Consider the following 21,083-nt stretch of genomic DNA (forward strand, 5'->3'; position numbering starts at 1 on the left):
AGGATGGCGGCGGAGTGCTAAACTATCAGACATGTTAGAGGTCATCTCGGGACTACGGTATTAACCATATTGTCAGGATGGCGGCGGAGTGCTAAACTATCAGACATGTTAAAGGTCATCTCGGGACCACGGTATTAACCATATTGTCAGGATGGCGGCGGAGTGCTAAACTATCAGACATGTCTGTATGTTTATGCTCAAATTTAGGATTTTATTGCTGCTGTTTTTTTTATTAAAGTAAAGTTTAAATATCGTGTTTAATATCGTATCAGATAGTAGCACTTTATTTATGCAAAATCCAATACGAGCGTGTCAGCACCGTTTTTATTATGTAAATAAGACTAATTGTGTTAGATTCCTAGCACAATTATTAGTTAGCTTTACCTATTCCATTGACGTAAGCGTATACGCCCTATCACAGTATAAAACGAGTACTGATATGGACGTCATGGGTGTTTTCCCCTTTATGTTTAATGCAAACATCTGCGCAGATCTACACAGTCATTCGTCAAAGTATTCCTTCATACGGCCCTTCTCAACGTATGTAGTGCACACCATTCTTTTGCAGTCATCTGTGCTTGTGTAAAACACCACTTGTTCATCTCAACTACAGACATAAAGCCAGCTTATTATCAGAATGTATCTAAAAAATATATATCTGTCATATAATTCTCTTTGTGAATAATGTACTAACATTTTCCAAATTGAAGCCTACGTTGATCATATATGAAAGGATCGCGTTCCAGGTCATCTATTGTATTAAATATTATTCTCCCCTGACACAATTTGGAATGTTATTAACGTAAAGCACTCATTGTTTCTCTTCTGTAAAGTTTAACAATTAAATCATATTGAAGAGAGCCCTTATCATAGCAAATTCCACATAATCAATTAAATCAATATTTGTTTAGGGAAACTACTGAATAACGGGATTCAATAATATCTAGTCATTACTTAGAATGACAATGAAATCAACCAGGAGAGATTTTTCAGCATTGTATTAAACAGAGATACATATGATCTAGTTTCTCTTTGTACAAACATTATCAGATCAAATATGAAAATAACGTTGTTAATTGGTATGTCATTATTTTGTTGATGACAAAGCAGAAAAGACTTAAAGTTATGATAATAATCATTTTATTATGATGAGAGTGAAGCTGTAATAACAAATGGTTTAATCATATTCTATTTGTCATATACAAAAACACATTTTATATGACATTTTCAATACAAAAATGGATTAGATTGGAAGCAACTAAATTCTTATTGAAGTCTTTTCCCGAAGTAAGTTATATTGTGTTATTGCAAGACGCCTTGGATAAGGCGATAGATTTTATCATTTGTTGACGAAGAAAGTCATCTTAGTAACTATTATTACCGGCAGTCTAATTAACTGAAGCACTTTCACGGTTCTTTTGGTGTGTCTCTTATAAACTCGGTATTTTGAGGCGTAGTGTAGGTCCAGTTTTAATGACAATGGGAAAATACAATATTAAAGTGGCAATCTTTAATCAGAACAGTGAAAACAATACCACAAAGATAGTAAAAACGTTTATTATAAAAATGTGAAATATAAAAAGGCATAAACTATTCGCCTAATAAAAAGTATCGAAGAAATTGTTGAATAAAAAAGAATGTAAAGAAAACAAATACATTGCACATTCAAAAGTCATTTCCATATCCCATTATTTTATTAATTTTCTTGAAACAGTGTCGAACAGATATCATATTTCAAGAATGGCAGGTACTAAAGTTAATCAACTAAGTCAACTTTCTACTTTATTTTTGTTTTTCTTGAGGGCTGGAAAATGTTACGAAAAAGACATGTGTTACTGCGTCATGTATTTCAAGTGATTTCTCCCATAATTTTTTACTTAAGATAGCATAATACAACCGAAGTCACTGTCATAAGCACTATACATATACGTTTTTTCAACAATCACAGAATAAATGTTATTAATAATAAACAGGTGCAAGGTAAACTTTAAAAAATTAATATGTATTATAAATCATTTAATTCAAGAATGCTGTTTTCATCTAAACTTATCTTTGATGCTTGGTCCCCATTAACTGATTGCGGCATGTTAACCTCCGTAATAGAGTTTGTCTTGATGTATGAGCAATAGTTGTAATATTTGTAAAATTTCGATGCAATAATTCCGACAGGTAGAGCAATAACTATCACACCACATACTGCGCATGATCCAGCAATCACATGACCGACAGTGGTAACAGGCACATAATTACCATATCCAACAGTCGTTAGAGTTATTAACGCCCAATAGATTGCTTTAAAAATATTGTTTATATTAGGATTGTGCAGGAATTCGGCAGCGAATAAGAAATATCCATAAACAAAAACACATATACTTAGCAAAAAAACTAATATTTTCATTTCTTGCTTACATGATCGGAATGTTAGAGTAATAAGTCTAAATGCAGGGATACTTCTAGAAAGATAAAAAAGTCGAAAAAGCTTCAATATAGAGAGATAGCCAAATATAACTTGTATAGTTACAACATATATGGAAGTAACATATCGTAAATTTAAGTAGATGCAGCATGAAATCCAATAAGCTACATATCCAAAACAAGCAATAACTCGGGAAATGCATTTGAAATAACTGTTTTTATTCGGGCAGACGACAAATCCGATAACAAGCTCTAATGTTAGAATGGCATGTAACATTACACTGATAAACAACAGGTATGCGTTTGGTTTCATGGCCGAAATCTTTTCCATTGTTGCATTACTGAAATGAACGGAATCAGCAAATTTCGCAAACACCATCATATCCTCTTCAGTGTGGTTTTCTTGAAATATATCGATAGTGGATAGAGAATCAGCAAGCAAAGCAGCCAGAATAAGGAATGATATGAATAAGTTCCATACCTGAAAACAATGTAATATGTATTAAATTCACCTATAAGCATAACAAGTTCATCAATTCACTTCTTTGATTAAAAAAGAAACAAGGCAGTCGGGGTTCTGCATGAATATGTTAATATTAATCCTATAACGAATCTTACAAATAACAAATATGAAAGAAATTTCATGTTGGAAAATAACATACATTCATATCGCCACTGACTTTATAATAATAATAATAATCTAACATGTAAACAGTATACTAGCATGTTCTTATTTACATATGTATATTACAACACACCGAATTTACAAATTGTGACATCCGTAGATATATTATATATATAATTAAGTTAAAGACAAAGTATACCATAAAAGGAAAACAATCAATGTTACAAAAATAATCAATAAATTTTATTCTTACAAAAGCTGATCTGGAAGATTTCGGCTCATCCAGAAAAAGCCAAAGTCGTGTCCTAAGACCCGATTTTCGGTCGTGAATACGGCTCCAATTTTGACCTTGACGAAAATTTTCCAGCAGCAAGTGCACTATTTCTATATCACCTTCGCTACCATAAAGTGCCTCCCAGCAACACGGAGCAACATAGCGCGGAGGTATTTCCCAGAATTCTAACTCCTGTCTGAAAGTTGTTCCACATATATCCTTTGGCAAATGTATTGCTCCTTTTCGGAACGAATCCAGGATGTATGCAAACAGTATTGGATTTCTATCGAAAAAATATTCATTTTTTTCGTCGTCATATTCGTCGTTTTCTTTGTCTAAGTTAGCCAACTTCGAAGTAGAGAAAGCAGTAAGCGTTTTTGTATAGCACTTGTAAGTTGTTCCACCGATATTTATCAGAGTGAATTTGTTTTTAATTGTATGTTTATCCATAGAACTTTAGATTGTTTCACGATATGCAACAAAGAGATATGAATGTTCACTCTACAGAAACGATCTTATTTCATTAATCAATAACTGTCTGGGATATATACTACACATATACACACATTTCCTTTGTTTCCTTATGTTTATCCATAGAACTTTAGATTGTTTCACGATATGCAACAAAGAGATATGAATGTTCCCTCTACAGAAACGATCTTATTTCATTAATCAATAACTGTCTGGGATATATACTACACATATACACACATTTCCTTTGGGAAGATACGGCGTCAAAAACACAACATTCGCGCTGCTTATCCTCTGAATTATTTAGATAATTTTCTCCTGGCATCCGATTAAAGGTACTTAACATTGCTATTTCTACATACATAAAATGGAGAAATGTAACATGGACGATACAACAGTTTCAAACTGATATTAAAGGCACACTTAGCCTATAAAATGTTGTTGTTTTTTTGTTGTGTTTTTCGTTTTCCAAAAATTTTAATGATTTGTGAATTGTAGCATTTCCAAAAAGAACCTCGTCGTCCTTATAGTTAAATTATTTTTGCTATTAGGTTTAGGCAATAAGCTACCAATGTACTAGTTTAGTATTTTGTATGAAAGTCAAAATACTACTCTGTTTATATTTACGTTTTTTTCACAAATAACTACATATATACATTATATCAGTGCTATGTTCTTCAAGTGAATAGCATTTTACATATCCGGAATCCATTATTACAATATTGTAAACACACGTTTATCATTTCTTTAGAAAATAAAATAATATGTATTTCTGAGGCTTTATGTGCCTTTAAGTTTTGTGATTGTGAAAGCCTATTACGATCCATTTGTAAGTGTTTTCCATAAGCGAATTAAATCATCAGGGAAAATGCGTTCACAGAAAATAACAATAATCGTATTGACTTTTTGAAGATGCTTTGTATTGTTTCAAATGCGCTTACGGTTCTAACTTACGGTTAGAATTCGTTTTGAACAGTAAATAAACATTTGCTTTTTTTACTCATATGACGCAGAATGTTAAGAATCTACTTTTTCCAGTGGTTAAGTCAGCAAGTACAAAATGAATTGTCTCCCATAGTAATGCCAATATAATCAGGTGCGGGATAAAACCAGTGTAGCATTATTCACCGGGGACATACGTGCGTTATTGTGTATTTGGCGCCGAAGCCTTGCCATCTACAATAGTTAAATATTTGAGACGTAAATATGTAGTGACAAACTACTTCGTTTTTTTTTTCAGTTTCCCATTCATTTATCAAAACTGCACATGACTTTAGAAACCTTAAAATAGGTATATATACTATAATAAATATAGCATAACCTATACATTAGGGTGATATTTTTCATATCTAAGTATAATTGATGTATGTATGAATAAAAGTAAAAAAACCTTCAAATTTTGCCATTATTCTTTTCATTTATTTTATAATATAAAACAAATAACAAAATATACAACAATTCAATAGGGCTGAATCAAGAATCTTTATCATTTATCTGTCCATTCTCTGTAAAAGTTATGTATGTAACGAAATCTAACAATACATTAAGCAATTCAATTGTCTCGATAAACGTTCTTTTAAATTATGAAAATTAACAATGTAAGAAAACATTGAGACACACACAAACTTATTTATTAGAAATATACTTAACGTTCCAATACATTAAAGTTATATGAAGGTTAAACATACATGTCTTTCTTTCAGGCAAATTCCTCTGACAAAATGCGTATGAAAATTGACTTAAAGAAATATACCAAGTCTTATTAAGATTAGATAAAACCTTTTGAGTATTGTCAGCAAGATTAGGTTTTCAAACGTTTCAGCCATATGCGAATGTTAAAACATAAATAATGTTATATCCAAACATAGATTATCTTTTTACAATGTACTTTACCAGTTTGACGGTATTATACATGTAAGATAATATAAGTTAACGATGCGTCATGAATCGACTCTGACAAGTTGATAAGAATCATACATCTCTAGTAACTACAGTGTTGCATCAGAGGACGTTTTCAATTTTGCACTGACTGGACAAAGAAACACTTCACCCCGAACTACCGCTTTTGAGCATGCAAACCCAGCCAAACTGTTTATATCATGGTACCAAGTAACAGTAAAATAATGATTATTACTGGTACAAACCAAAGCCACCGCTACGAATTTTTCATGCGCTCTGTGCACTAATTCCGCGCAGTTTCATTTTGTAAAATTACTCGCGTACATGTGTAAGTCAAAACACAACCTGTATGTCATAAATCTGCCGAAAAGAAGAGATAACCAATGATGTAGTGGCTAAAAAAGTAAAAGACAGACCTTGCGATTTAACCATGTTCGAATGTGAACCTTGTACAAATCAGATGGCAAAAAGTTTAAATGTTGCACGATCAATAATAAAGCGACTCGTTCGACGTGGAGGAGACACAGGAACATTTATTGATAGGTCACGATCAAGTGCGTCTCGGTTGAAAGCCATTAGGCACTATAATTACAAACGTTAATTTTCATTTATGTGGCAGAATCAACTTCTGATTTAGTGGTCGGTAATCGTATCGTGGCGGTAAACCTTTACACTATATCAAAAGTGTTTATAAGAGCGAGGCAAATAATTCTTCAGACCATACCGCGCTGTCGTTCTAAAAAAAACGTCACTGTCAAAAACGTCTTTTTATGGATTCGTTACCATGCCCACGATCGTTGGAATATCGTCGTTTAAATAACGAGTTGCAATTTAATTTATTCAATGTTGACGGGTATAAAACGTCGAAATAAACATTACTTTAATAACTGTTTATCAGTCAATGTGTACGTAAACGTCAAACAAATTCAGCCACAAATCATACAGTAATTGCCAGCAGCTATTCGCGTGGGTGTAACAGGATTTTTACGTAACCTTCTACGAAACTATGCGGGTATATGAGAAGGATATGGACGGTTGTTATAGCCAGTGGTGGAAGTCGTTTACGATAAGAGTTCGAAACATGAACCGTTTATGACTTTAGTTGTTATCAGTAACGTTATTATTATTGCTTAGTAATCCAGTTCTTGTATGTAATTTACTTTTAACATTGTTTAGAATTGAATAAAATTATGCAAGAAAAATATGATGCACTTGTTCTGTATCCTTTCAGTGTAGTGATTTAGCCACTTCTTGATAAGAAACCATCTTATTTTGATATAATGACTGAAAGGTGTATCGTGTAATGTTCATAGTGCTAATTGTAACGCTCAATCTAATTGCCGAAACAATTACTCTTCTGATTTTTCGACAAAAACGATAAGAAACAGCACATATGAGTTAATATTTACAGAGGATGATCTTGTAACTATTATTGACACAAAACAAATACAATAAAAAATGATAATTAATTTTGTTCATTCTTTTCACCGTCAGTAGACAGCACTGTAGATTTCTAAAGCTTCTTTGCTACTCTACACACAACATAACCAAAACTAAATTACATTAAAAACAAAAAAGAATTCATAGAAAGAGTTTCTTGTTGCCATAAATAAAGCAATAAAAGCAACAGGTCGCATAACACTGTCTAGGTTTTAGAGCTCCTTGCCTTCACAAGTAAAAGTATGAAGGCTATTATTCTGTAAACAATCAGCATTGCTAGCAGCAGACCGATATTAAACCACAGATTGTCCTGTAATCAAACAAAAAAAAGATATTTAGGAATCAATTTCGTTGCATATTGAAAATGCCAAATTATACATGTTGTATAAGTGTTGATGCCCTCAATTACAATTTTTTCGGTTTGAAAGATTTTTGAAACTATTAATAACAATGGCAATATAATAATAAAAATTCTTTTACGTGCATTCTATAAAAAGGATACAAATATGTTTGTCGTACCTTGCTGTAATTTAGATACAGTATAACTTGCTTTCCGTTGTGAAAATGACAGCTGTCAACAGGAGATGTACTGTTACTATCACAAGCTACAAAACAATTCCATTTTTTTTTTGAAATATTATAGTTCTTTTTAACCACACTGTTTTCTTTTAAAAAATATAGAACATATTATCACTTATTTATTTCTTTGTGTTCTAGGGTTAAAAACTTGATCTAGGGATCAAAGATTTGGGAACGACCATATTGCCCCATCAAACCTGATAAGTTCAAGAAAGTGGACATGGAGGAATATCGCGTAATGTCTTATTTTAAATAAATGAATACATTAATTAGATCAGATATCTTCTTTTGTCATCTGTAAATGTTCACGCGTGTATAGTACATTATTGGAATAATAGATCTATAATAAAGATATACCCACATAACATGTCAACATCATCCCACTGGTTTACCATAAGTAGCTCATTTGAATATTTGAACCATGATAAATATTCCAGCCAAATAAAATAAACTGGGACGGAACTGAAAACAAAGTTTTATATCTATTTTAAGGCAAAAGAAGCAATGAAGTCTCTCGTGTACAAAATATTTTTGTACATAGCTTTCTGAAATTATTTTAAACTAGCTACTTTAACAGTGGCAAAATGGGCAATGCTAAAGTTACATATTATATAACCAATCTGCTTAAAATATCGACTTATTTTATACGTTAAATGTGCTTTTTTAATGTCGGACCATTTCATAACTTGTAAACCATATCATATAATAATAAGCAAAAATCTAAAATCTGTTTAAAAGAATATTTAGGGAAAGGAAACATACTCTGAATTTAAGAAAAATCCACCAAACATTACTAGTGGAATAAGTGTTGGTGGAGCAATTGCCAATGCTGTGGTCACGGAGTTAGTACCCGCCGACACTATATAGCCTGAAACAATAAATAAATAATTCACATGAAAATGTTTTCATGAATCGATTGATATACTAGAAACTTGTTTTAATGATCAAGGGATTTAATGCAAACACCGTTATAAAAAAGGATAAAATAGTGTACATGTAGATTGCTTTTGCTGAGTAATTGGTGTATACAATTCTGTCAGTTATTCAAGGAATTTTTATCAATATATGTAATGATGAAATCTAAGTTTCAGTAAACCGATGTTAAATACAAAACATGGATTTATAAAATGGCGAAAATGAAATGCTTACCAAATGAAACTGATATATTTGAAACAAGCACAATCACGGCAGTAAACACAAGAAATGCTTCCAGTGTATTGTATAACCCTGTATTTTACAATAAATGACATAAGCAAGTTTGTGCAATGTATATTGCTGCATGTTCTCATTGTATAACATGCTATGAGACAGAGTCAAAATATCATTAATTCAAATATAACTAAACAATTTGGAAGAATGATTCAAATTTCAAATAGCTGTGAGAAATCTGCATCTTACCAAATGTTTAAAAGATGAATACTCAGTTTAAATGGTTGAAGGATACTTTTTAGACGGCAAAGTTATATAATGTCGTCGTGATAACAAGTAATAATTTCGCTGCTACAATAATCTGTTATATAAAGTCTGTGAAATGATACTTTACCAATCATCCAGTATGCAATAGCTGAGAAGATAACTGGAATGATTAAGTATGAAGGCAGCTGTAAATAAAAAAGGGAATTTTATTTCTTCAAAAGAATGTAATAATATCGTACAGAATGGGTATTGTAGACAAATATTTCTAGCACATCACACAGGATTATCTACCGTTTACACCTGTGCTAGAAAAACCTGTCCTCGCGTGCTTAAAATGAAGTAATTTCCGCGTGCCTTTTATGAATGAATTGCGTTCTTAGGATGTCTTCATTTTACCGTTATTAAGTCCATACGCTTCTATAAGAAAAAAGTGCATAATGAGAATCAGTTTTCGTAATTTCTGTTCTGAAAATAATTGATATCTAATATACAAGAAAAAGAATCAAACACCGGCTGACGGTACAGACGGGAATATCTAGTTCTCGGGTAACTTAAGCGGAAACTCGACAGTGCCTCGTTACCACCGTAAACAATTACTCTCGAGCTATATAATTCAGTCTCTACCGGCAGCCGGTGTAAGATTTTTATATGATTATTGAACACTTAAATGATTTGTATGGGTACGATATCTTTAATGACTTATATTAATCTAATCGTGTTAAAGGTTTGAACCTTGATCACATTTCAAACTCTTTACCTTATTCAAAGTGAGTATAATTTCTGGATATATTTGAATATCAAAAATGAAGATTTATTATACCTCTGCTAGAGTCTTGCTAATAAAGTAAATGTCCACCCTGTACAGCCCAATGCCGTACTCTCGTTTGAATATTGGTGTCTCTAAAGGGAAAGACTGTAGGAAAAAAAAAACATTTCTTGTTATCTATCAAAAAAAAAAGTATTGGTTCAGCTACGTACCATTGCGTATTTTGGTTTCTTTGCATGCAAGTGGCAAGGGAATAGGAAGAACTTCAATCAAAAGTTAGCAACTAATTAAACGAGTAAGAATCATAAAAGATAGGAACGTGTAACATTATACACAAATGCAGGACAACACGTCAATGCGGCGTTGGAGGACCACATAATCATGAAGTTAAACAAATGCAACAACTATCGGTTCTCCGACTAAATTAACCGGGGTCATGTAAACAAATAATAATAGTATAGTTTTTTAGGTACTGCCAAAACTTTGAAATATCGAAACCGTTAAAACTTACATTTAGTACACCAAGCATATTTGTAACAGTCATATTTATAAGTATAAGAAATATGACCCCATTGATGTTCATAACACCTTCTTGGTCGTGGTTTAACTGGAGATAGATCAGCCCGAGAACTATGGATAATACCTGAAACCATCGTATTCATTTACAAAAGGATTTGATGGATCATTTTTAAACATCCAATGACACTGTGGCATATGCTTGCTATTTAAATGATCTTAAAACAAGAAGATTTCATTTGTATTTAAAACTGAATAAAATGTGGAGATGCATGAAAAATGTTTAAGAAATTGAAACATATTGAATATTTCTTATATGGAAGATGGTAAGTCAAATATCAACACGTATTGGGCTCGGGTGTTGATAGTAGCTTGCACAGTCCCTGCTGTCCATGAACAGACCAAACTCAAACCGAGCCTACGTTTTTTTTCAAATTGTCCACGTTATAAGACCTTAAATGCTGTACCTCATTTGACTGTCTAAAAAAGTGGAAGTATTTACTAAATACATCAATAAAATTGTTAAAAGTGAACATGCTATCTTTCCTTTATTTCATTTACATGTCAGATCAAAGACATGGGTAATAGTTAATGACACTAATGTTAACAAAATGTCATTAAAAAGTCATCAGTAAGTACTCACGATTGTCTGAACTAGTCTTACTCTCATAACCATAGGTTCTCTTAGAGTTGTCTTCCATGATCGTGTTAAAACTGCCGCAAATTGTTCATACCAAGGTGACCCATATCTGATATATATACAAATATAAAGATGACCCATATCTGATATACACAAATATAAAGATGACCCATATCTGATATACACAAATATAAAGGTGACCCATATCTGATATACACAAATATAAAGGTGACCCATTCTGATATATACAAATATAAAGATGACCCATATCTGATATATACAAATATAAAGATGACCCATATCTGATATATATACAAATATAAAGGTGACCCATATCTGATATATATACAAATATAAAGATGACCCATATCTGATATACACAAATATAAAGGTGACCCATATCTGATATACACAAATATAAAGGTGACCCATTCTGATATATACAAATATAAAGATAACACATATCTGATATACACAAATATAAAGGTGGCCCATATCTGATATACACAAATATAAAGGTGACCCATATCTGATATATACAAATATAAAGATGACCCATATCTGATATATATACAAATATAAAGGTGACCCATATCTGATATATATACAAATATAAAGATGACACATATCTGATATACACAAATATAAAGGTGGCCCATATCTGATATACACAAATATAAAAGTGACCCATATCTGATATATGCAAATATTCAAGTAAGCATTTACTGTTATTTTCTTAGCTTTTTAAACACAAACATACATGCATGATTAATACTTATGACACTGTTGATTCTCTCCTCTGTAATGTTACATGACTTAATTATTGTATATTTGATTGTTTCTTATTATCATATTATAAATTATGTATTTGATTATTATTTTTTTATAAATTATGAATTAAGCAATAGATGATTGATATTTGACATATTCTGCAGAATTTCAAATGATATAAAATTTAATACCTATCCGAGCTTTCTGAGACGAGTAGCTGAAAAGATAAAACTAATTTTAAATTACTTTACACGACACTTCAACGGTGATAATTAACGATTCTGAACATGATTCTAACTTTGATTGATTAAATGTTTTTCCGTACTAGAATATTTAAATTTTCTAAACTTGAATAACAATAAATAAGATAATCATATCCGAGTCCCATCACTATTGTATTTATAAAAAACACATGTATATTTTGTTAATGCCGTTACAGTTGAATACAATGTCTTTTTGACGTGCATGTTTGAGTGGAGCTGTTTTGTTTATTTACTCACTGAACTTCTGGAGGAACTGTTTATTTCCTTTGGATGATTTTCATTTTTCATTTCGATGGCATTTGTCGTCTTTTCAAATTCATCACATATTGTCTGCAAAAGATATATTTTTTTTTATAAATATCATGCCGAGTAAGAAACAGCAACACACTTACAAAATAGGTAAATCAATTCTTTCTAAGTTAAGACTAATTAATGTTAAATCATTAAGCTAAACAAACAGAGAAAAACTTAAATAATACAATTATACAAGATTGACGTAATTAACATTCAGGAATTTCAACTTGTGAGCAGATGTTTATACCTTTACATTGCTTCTGCATTCAGCTTCATTACCAGGTACCACAGCCATAGACGCTATAAAGAAATCACAAGGGTTGTAATTCTGTGGGCAGGGCTTACCGACACTGCAAATTAAAAAACAATAAAGCGTGTGTTATGATATGAAAGATTCGAGCTGATTGAAAGATAGAGAGATTAGAATGTTTTTCTTGGGCCATTCTGTCCACACTTTGATATCTCGCGACTGTTACTACTCCTATTGTGTATGATTGATTTCCTCATACCTCTAAACTGTTTTGTACCTACATGCATGTTTGCGTGTAGACCTTTAACTTCCTTCCCTGCATATCTGCATTCCTTTTCTCACCCATTCAAAGAAAATTCCTTTAAATTTTATAAACTACTAAAACCCAAGGCGGTATTTACAAGCGACAGCCCAATTCAATAAATAATTTTATAACATAAAAAAGATGTTATTTGGGCAGAGCAAGCTGATTTCTTTTGTAACAGAAATTACGATATGTAATTGAGTTATCAACTTAAAATATCAAAAATTTTCTTAAATAATCTCTCATACCATGGTTTTACCCAGATGAAAACATCAATAAACTTGAATCTCCATTAATACTGTCATGTCCTCTCTAAAACAAAATTGGCCCTCTAATCATCTTGGCCCTTAACTTGACTCATAATTGTATTTCTGGCAACAATAAGATGCATGATTTTTTTCTTCTATTTTCACCAAGTATTCACAAAATAATGCTCATTACACGTGTATAGAAAGAGAGATTTACAAGTTTTAATGAGAAAAAAATATGTGCTGTATGCGTATATTTTAGGTACCAAAGTTGATTTATTTTATAATACTTCTTTGAGTGGCATTGTACGTTATTCAGAACAAATATTCATTCTCTTTATAATTGCATTTTCAGTGTCACAATGTTACAAACAGATACCGACAAAAGTCAAAATTGGCCGAAGTTGGCCGAGTTGACTTGTAACTGGACAATATGTCGAGCGGGTGTAGTACAGTCGTACTTCTAGTTTTAAAAAGTAAAGTTGCTTACCTTGAGAAAAAGTTGAGGGCATCATTTATACCTCCGAGAAATGCGACTCTTCCTTCAGCCATTATAAGAATTCTTGATAAAAAAAACATGAACAATCTTTTAAGAAATTAAGTAAGGTATGATGAAAGGAAACCCAATAATCAGCGAACGATTAGACGACGAGGATTAGAAGTACATTTACAGTACTGTAGGCAGTCAATATGTCCCTAAAATTTACATCACATGAAACCCGCCATATGTTTTTCCTGATGGAAAAGTGCAACCGCATGCAAATGAAATTAATTTACATGTAACCATATCACTAAAAATACACGAATTAGGATTATATATATCCTACAACATCGAACAGAATTTCAATTTGCACTGAATGGAATTGCAAAGCTTTCAAAAGGGCAACATAGATAAAGATTAAAGAAAGATAAAAACATCTATAATGTAATAATTCAAAATATTTCTACATCATATCTACAATTATACTTATTCATTTTCAACTGTGATGAGAGTTACCATCACTTTTACTAACTGTACATAGCTTGGTATTCACTTAAATTTCTCTATTTACAAAATAATCAGTTTTTTAAATGTATTATTTTCCCTTACTGGTTGAATAAAAAGAAAACTTCCGAGGAAGGCTGGTGAATTGTACACATAACCGTTTTTCCTTTGTTTGTCATAGATCTCAGATTTTGAACGATGCTTTCAGCCATGAATGAATCAAGTCCAGATGTTGGTTCATCACAAAATAATAGTGGTGGATCATTTAGTATCTAAAAATACAATATTTGTGGTAATCTTAACTACCCATTTAGCACAACAAGGCGTTTTGATGCATGCCAACTCGTTTTGTTGCCTTGTCACGAATTAAATGTATTTAATGTAAGCATAAAATGTTATTTGTTTTTTTACTCATTTGTAACAAGGTTTGTATTACAAATAAATATACTAAGTATTTCCGTCAGTGTCCTTAACTTTTTGTTTTAGAAACAAACTACATGTATTATCAAAACATAAGGTTGAATTATTATAACAAACCTCTGAAGCAAAGGAGAGTCGCCTCATTTCTCCTCCAGATATCCCTTTTATTCGGCCAGGATCCCCAATCATGTTATTCATACATTTCTGCAGACCAAGTTCATGAATAACTTCTTGTACTCGAGCCAGCCTTTTATCCTTCGACAAAGTTCTATCCATCCTTAGTAAGGCCTATAAAACATTAGGTGACGAACTGCTTTTTGATTTAACAATTATAGAAAATGATTCATATATCTATCAGAAATAAACAAATTAAAAGGTGATATTGATAGATGGTGAAAACACAATACTAGTAAGTATAAAATTAAAAATATTTCAAAAAGAGAAATTGCTTTCATTTGTTTACTTTTATGTTGGCGATAAATAAAACAGGTTTGCAAAATGTTTGCTCTTCAGTAAAGGAACTGTATTATACATTTCAACTATTTTGCAAATTGGTATTTTGATTGGAAATGGTGTGTTGTCTTACATTGTTATTTCAGGGAAGGGATAATTATCCAGTACATATGAACACCTGTTGCCGAACAAATATATATATATTCCTGCAATATCAAATTGTTTTATGGTTTTGAGACCCCTAGGGTATTGTTTATGTAATGATTTTATCTTACCCTAAATGTGAGATGTTCCTTTACTGTCATTGTGGCAATAAACATGTCGTCCTGACGAACGTATGCAGAAATATCTCTTATATTTGTACCAGCAACTTTTCCATTGACTCTGATATCACCTGTGATTGATAGAGAGTTTGTGTCCACCCTTGTTGTCAGGGTATTCAGCAAAGTTGTCTTTCCAGAACCACTAATAAATTAGTAAATAAACTAAATGCTAAATAAAGGTTTTACGTTGTAATGTACTGTAAATTCAACCATCGTATTCTATTTAATCATTCTTTGTTGCAATAAACTAATGCATATCATTTTGGTTTTTCTTTTTTTTCGATAATGTATTCATACACAACTTGAATAATAACAGTACAATACGGAAGTTTGAAAGTATAACAAATATTACCTCGCCCCAATGATAGCAAGTAGCGTTCCTGGCTTTATGCTTCCATAAACTGTAATAAGTAAGAAATGTGTATCTTTGAATCGAAATAAAATAAACGTTTTGCTTTAAATTATTATTAACACCGTGTATATCCAGTAACGCCGGAATGAGAAAATAACGCACGATTCGTTCAATAAGTAATGCAGAATTGTGCAATAAATGGCAGATACCTGACAGGATTTGCGACGCGGTAAGTAAACTGGCCAATATATTTTTTATTTAATCGAACTTGAAAAAATGAATAGCCGTATAAGGCTGCGAAGACATTACTCTTTATCCCTCATCAAGATTATTTCCACGAAATTGTTTACTTTTCAAGATCATTCGTGCAAATGATGGCATGACCACCGTTTTGAGCGTATTTTTGGCTTTTGTCGTCTCTTATAAGTACAACAATGCATATTATACCGTATACTTTCGATTTTCGGTAGGCCAGTGACATTAACTAAGCGACGGGTGATATAAAAAAATTAAAATAAGCTGATAAAATGTGATTCAAGCTGTTTTATGAGGTAACGTCGATGTACGTGAATTGTGCTTCGCGGTAACGCCGGAAAATGTGATTTTTTCATATATGTCACTGAACTGCTACACAGGTTGAACGCCTTTTATCGGCGAAAATAATAAAGTCATTTGTGACGTAGTCAATGTATTTTCTTCGTAACTTATATAGAAATATATAATAATTAAATCTTGACAAACTTGACAATTGTTTCCTGAAATAAATTAATATTTGCAAACATGTTGCCCACGTCTAATCTTGTAAGAAAATAAGAACAATAAACTTCCATTGCAAATAAGTTGAATATAAAAATAATAAATAAATAAAGAGAAAACGTGTCTGTGTATTTTATGCCTGAAATAATGCACCTGTAAAGCTTAAAGTCTCCATATGTCCATGAATGTGTTGGCGTGATTTGAAACCCAACCAAAACAAATATATGGCTGTAGCACTTTGGCTGGTTTACTTCTTTGAAAATGGATTATTTATCTAATATATTTTCTCTTATATAAGGAAGTGACTTGTATTCAAAATATATTTTACATAGAAACTATAATACCCAAAACTTGTAAAAGCATAACCTTACTGTCCTCTGCTTAAGTCAAATCAATTATAACCCTTGAGGTAAAGATTAACCCTACTCTTGGGGTTTCTTATTATTTGTTAACTTGTATGGAAAAAACATATGAATCTGCCTCAGGAGCTTATGCTAGGCATTAATATAGACACGTTTACAAAACTAACAGGACTAATGACCCTTAAAGAGGCCACCAGTACAGGGCCAGGTAACATGCATACAGAGTGACCATTTGCTCACTCAGGTAACTCATTTGTACAAATACATTAAATATCTAATACCAATCTCTCAGACTTTGAATGAACTGTTCCAAATTCACAGCTGAGCAAAACCATTTCATAAATTCACCAGGTCAATTGTGACAAAGTTGAATATATTTTGGTCTCTTAACTCAATGTACATGTGTATTGAGAGCTACTAGAGATGTGTTTGGGGAATATTTTATCTATCCATGCCATGAAGGTCTAAATGTGGAATTCCCGGTGTTTACTTCGTCAAATAATTAAAAATTAAAGAGTGAGAACAATGAAAAATTCCTCGTATTCACTTCAACAAAGATTAATTATATTACGAAGCTTATAGCTCTGTGGTTTTAGGGACGGATTCGAGACTGTGTCTTTATTTTCTACGCAATCAATCTAAATTAAATTCTGTATAAAATGAATTAAAGTTTCCGCATTAAATTATATTTGAAAAGTAAAATATACTCGGTGATTAATGGCATTAAACCTGTGTAACAGTCAGTACAATATATGAAAAAAACACATTTTCCGGCGTTACCGTGAAGCACTTTTCACTCACATCGGCAATACCTCATAAAACAGCTTGATTCACATTTTATCACCTTATTTAAATTTTCTTTATCACCAGAAATTTAGTTAATGTCGGCCTACCGAAAATAAAAATTATACGGTACAATATGCCTTTTTGTACTTGTAACAATCGACGAAAAGCCAAAACCTTGCTCAAAACGGTGGTCAAGCCATCATTTCACGAATGATCTTGCAATATAAGCATTTTTTTCGGAAATACTCCTGATGAGGAATAAAGAGTATCGTCCTCGCAGCCGTATGCAGCTATTCCTGTTTTTACAGTTCGGTTAAGTAAAAAATATATTGGCCAGTTTACTTACCGCGTTGAAATTCCTGTCAGGTATCCGCCATTTATTGCACAATGCTGGGTTACTTATTGCACGAATCGTGCGTTATTTCCACATTCCGGCGTTTCTGGATAAACACGGTGATTAAAATGAAATTAAAAAATAACTTAGTACAAATTAATCTCTGTGAAATCCAAATGACTGGGAAACACGGAGTTACATTTTGATAATACGAATTTGTGACATCGAATATACTCACCATTTTTCAGAATTTGGTTTGGAGGGTCTATCGAGTCTTGTCGTCTGCAGCATATACGACGTTTTGGTTTAACATGAACATTAATATTATCCCATGATAACGTCACTCCATCTGCTTTTTCTTCCACGTTACGCCTGTTTAAATCATATATATTTACAATTATAGGTTTCTTTGAATATTTTTTTAATTTGAAAAGATGCTTTATTATTTGCTTACTTTCAACGAGTCAATTGAGATCATAACTTATTTTACTGTAAACGGAAATCGAGAACGTATCTGGATATAGAATAAGCCTACTTTTGTTGAACATAGTTTAAATCAATTGAAATATGCAGTGACTGATGTACAAAGTTTTAAACTGTTTACTTTTATTTTGACACTTTGACTTTACTAACTTGGCATGTCATACACTTTCGTGTGATTTTTAAAGAAAATAATTCCTTTGTTTGATAGATAACCATTCAAATATGTTGAAAGGTCTTAAGTTAGTTTAAAGTATTTCTCGTCCAATTTAAACAGTATCTATTATATAAAGGCAATAGCTTGCTTGTTAATATATATATATATATATATCACAACCACGTAAGGTTTCAAAATAAGATTATAATAAAAAGAACTAAGGATCACAATAATATCAATAAAATGTAAGGCTTCAAATAATAAAAACTTACCGTGTCATACAGATAACACTATCCTGCCACTTTTTCATCATTGATTTTAGCATATACCACTCTATTATGCTTCAATTTAATGTTGCATATTCCTCATTGCTATGCGCACGACTACCCGGAAGTGTTGGATCAGTGTAAAACTTATGTAATATCGACCTCGTCTAACTGCTTTCTGTGAAGCGTGCAATCATTAAAAGCGTTCGCCTCATGTCTGTTTGATTTATTGTAAGCTGTGATGCAGATGAATTTGCAAAACATCCTTATTAATGTTTTCTTTGCCATATCCAAGTGTTGTTGTATGTACATATATCATATTAGGAGTGTTCTTTTTGTTCTTTAAAAAAAGGACAACAAAATAATGTAATTAAATAATCTAAAATTATATGTATTTTACATTTATACGAATTTAGCTTCTCATCTAATCATTAAAAAATGTTTTAAGTATGTAAAATGCTGGCAATCAAGTCAGCCCTTTGAAGCTGCTGCATTCTAAGATTTTAAAACTAGAAACACTTCAAGGTATCTTAAATATATCAGCAAGGCAAATAGATATCTCCTTCCCATGACTCCAGTGACTTAACGACTGGCCATCAGTTTTGTTTAAAAGATTTCAACTCAATTTTACTATAAACCTTTGCCCTTATTATGACCTCGACTTGCGTTTATAAAGAACAGCTAAATTCTTGAAATACTTCAATCTTGCAACGGATTAGATAACAAGCCTTTGTAAATGCTGGTAACATGGGCAAGATAATTAATCTCCGCGAGTTATTAACGCATAATTTTGTTTACAACGTCTGGTTGAAAGAATGTAAAACTAGGATAAATATGAGCCGTGTCATGACAAAACCAAGATAGTGGGTTTGCGGCCAGCATGGATCCAGACCAGCCTGCGCATCCGCGCAGTCTGATCAGGCTCCATGCTGTTCGCTATCAGTTTCTCTACTTAAAATAGAGTTGGTAAGCGAACAGCATGGATCCTGATCAGACTGCGTGGATGCGCAGGCTGGTACGGATCCATGCTGGTCGCAAACGCATTATGTTGGTTTTGTCGTGACACGGCTCATATCAATTTACAAAATATATATCTTCATGATAAACTATCATCAGGGCATATTTATACTTACAAACCTCTGTCAAAAGCCAAAAAATAAAGAAGCAAAACGGCCATATGTAGAATTTCTTTTTAGGTAGGTTTTATTGCAAAGTCCTTCTTTTTGCAATTGCACGCTTATAAATTTTCGGTGCATGACTATTTGTATAGTTTACAACAGTATAAATGTTTGTTATTTACACTGGAAATCAATAAATCTTCGCCTGTCTCGACAAGAGGTATTGTGCAGTAAATGAGAAATATGTCATAAATTGACTGTCATTTGAATAGAATTCTAATCTTTATTATTTGATGTTTTATGGTTCATGAGTCGTAGATACATCAATTTTGTAAAACTGCCTTGACTAAAATCAACAAATAATGAATAATTATTACTGTAATGAATGCATATGGCTTATAAAACGATCTTTAAAAGATAGAATGTTTTTAAAGCTATAAATCTGCTTTCCAATTATTCTATCTTGTCAATATGCTTTTATCATATATAAAACTTAACATATAAAGTACATCACACACTAAGAGAAACAAATGGAAACTACAAAAATCAGTTTGAAACTTAATATAATCGAGCGATCCTTAAAGTGTGTTGCTTTATTTTTTTAATATTCCATAGGTCTACGAAATAGATTACAGTTGTTTTGTGCCCCCACTTATAAGGGGGGGGGCATTTAGATTTACCCGTGTCCGTCCGTCCTTTCGTCCGTCCAAGCAGGGCTGTATGTGGACTTGTGGACTTGTTGATGTGTACTTGTGCACCTGGGTGTCTGCATGTGGATTTATTCGGTTTTTGTAGAGTTACTGGCTTCTGACTTAGTAAAATTTGCAATGTTGAACTTGTGTGTCATGTAGCTCGAAATGTTTTTGACCTAGAGTCATGAATGTTAACAGGCATGTTGCTCAGCATGTGAAGTTGTACACCTGATCTTTTACTTATTGATTTATTCTGTTTCGTCAATGTTATGGCCCTTGACTTAGTAAAAATTTGCAATTTTCAATTTGTGTCCTGCGTGTCTCAAAAAGTGTCTGACTTAGAGTCATGAAGAGGAATGTTGATCAGCATGTGTAATTGTGCACCTGGTGTTTGTTTTTGAATTTATTAAGTAATTTTGTAGAGTAAT

General features: G+C 32.1%; 2 protein-coding genes across 3 annotated transcripts; both read right to left on the reverse strand.

Annotated features, from left to right (window-relative positions):
* Positions 1-1,541: 1,541 nt before the first annotated feature.
* Positions 1,542-5,081, reverse strand: LOC132733171 (potassium voltage-gated channel protein Shaw-like). The gene is made up of 2 exons (XM_060719768.1): positions 3,294-5,081; positions 1,542-2,896 (listed from the first exon to the last, which is right to left on the reverse strand). The coding sequence occupies exons 1-2, from the start codon at positions 3,762-3,764 to the stop codon at positions 2,006-2,008; spliced, it is 1,362 nt and encodes a 453-aa protein (XP_060575751.1). The 5' UTR covers positions 3,765-5,081; the 3' UTR covers positions 1,542-2,005.
* Positions 5,082-5,700: 619 nt separating this feature from the next.
* Positions 5,701-19,010, reverse strand: LOC132733170 (protein white-like). Of its 2 annotated transcripts, XM_060719766.1 has the most exons (19): positions 18,852-19,009; positions 18,181-18,314; positions 15,705-15,753; positions 15,305-15,494; positions 14,694-14,864; positions 14,262-14,428; positions 13,662-13,733; positions 12,617-12,719; positions 12,313-12,405; positions 12,004-12,029; positions 11,045-11,150; positions 10,397-10,528; positions 9,940-10,032; positions 9,247-9,304; positions 8,853-8,930; positions 8,466-8,571; positions 8,065-8,165; positions 7,644-7,729; positions 5,701-7,434 (listed from the first exon to the last, which is right to left on the reverse strand). In XM_060719766.1, exons 1-19 carry the CDS (start codon positions 18,902-18,904, stop codon positions 7,330-7,332), a joined length of 1,923 nt encoding a protein of 640 aa, XP_060575749.1. In that variant the 5' UTR covers positions 18,905-19,009; the 3' UTR covers positions 5,701-7,329. The 2 variants fall into 2 exon arrangements, with proteins under 2 accessions (XP_060575749.1, XP_060575750.1); XM_060719767.1 differs by lacking the exon at positions 10,397-10,528 and having other exon boundaries at positions 18,852-19,010.
* Between the last annotated feature and the right edge of the window lie 2,073 nt (positions 19,011-21,083).

This window comes from Ruditapes philippinarum, unplaced genomic scaffold, assembly GCF_026571515.1.
Source record: "Ruditapes philippinarum isolate M1 unplaced genomic scaffold, ASM2657151v2 ctg5908_1_1_1_1, whole genome shotgun sequence".
Taxonomy (NCBI): domain Eukaryota; kingdom Metazoa; phylum Mollusca; class Bivalvia; order Venerida; family Veneridae; genus Ruditapes; species Ruditapes philippinarum.

Bases quoted from the DNA above. Each gene is read 5' to 3' on its own strand.
- LOC132733171 (XM_060719768.1), bottom strand. From the start codon at position 3,764: ATGGATAAACATACAATTAAAAACAAATTCACTCTGATAAATATCGGT. The intron at 2,897-3,293 runs GTAAGAATAAAA...CATTGTTTTCAG, and splicing joins AATCTTCCAGATCAGCTTTT to GTATGGAACTTATTCATATC.
- LOC132733170 (XM_060719766.1), bottom strand. From the start codon at position 18,904: ATGCTAAAATCAATGATGAAAAAGTGGCAGGATAGTGTTATCTGTATG. The intron at 11,151-12,003 runs GTATTAAATTTT...TATATATATCAG, and splicing joins GTCTCAGAAAGCTCGGATAG to ATATGGGTCACCTTGGTATG. The intron at 7,730-8,064 runs GTGGGTATATCT...ATTGTTTTGTAG, and splicing joins GGATGATGTTGACATGTTAT to CTTGTGATAGTAACAGTACA.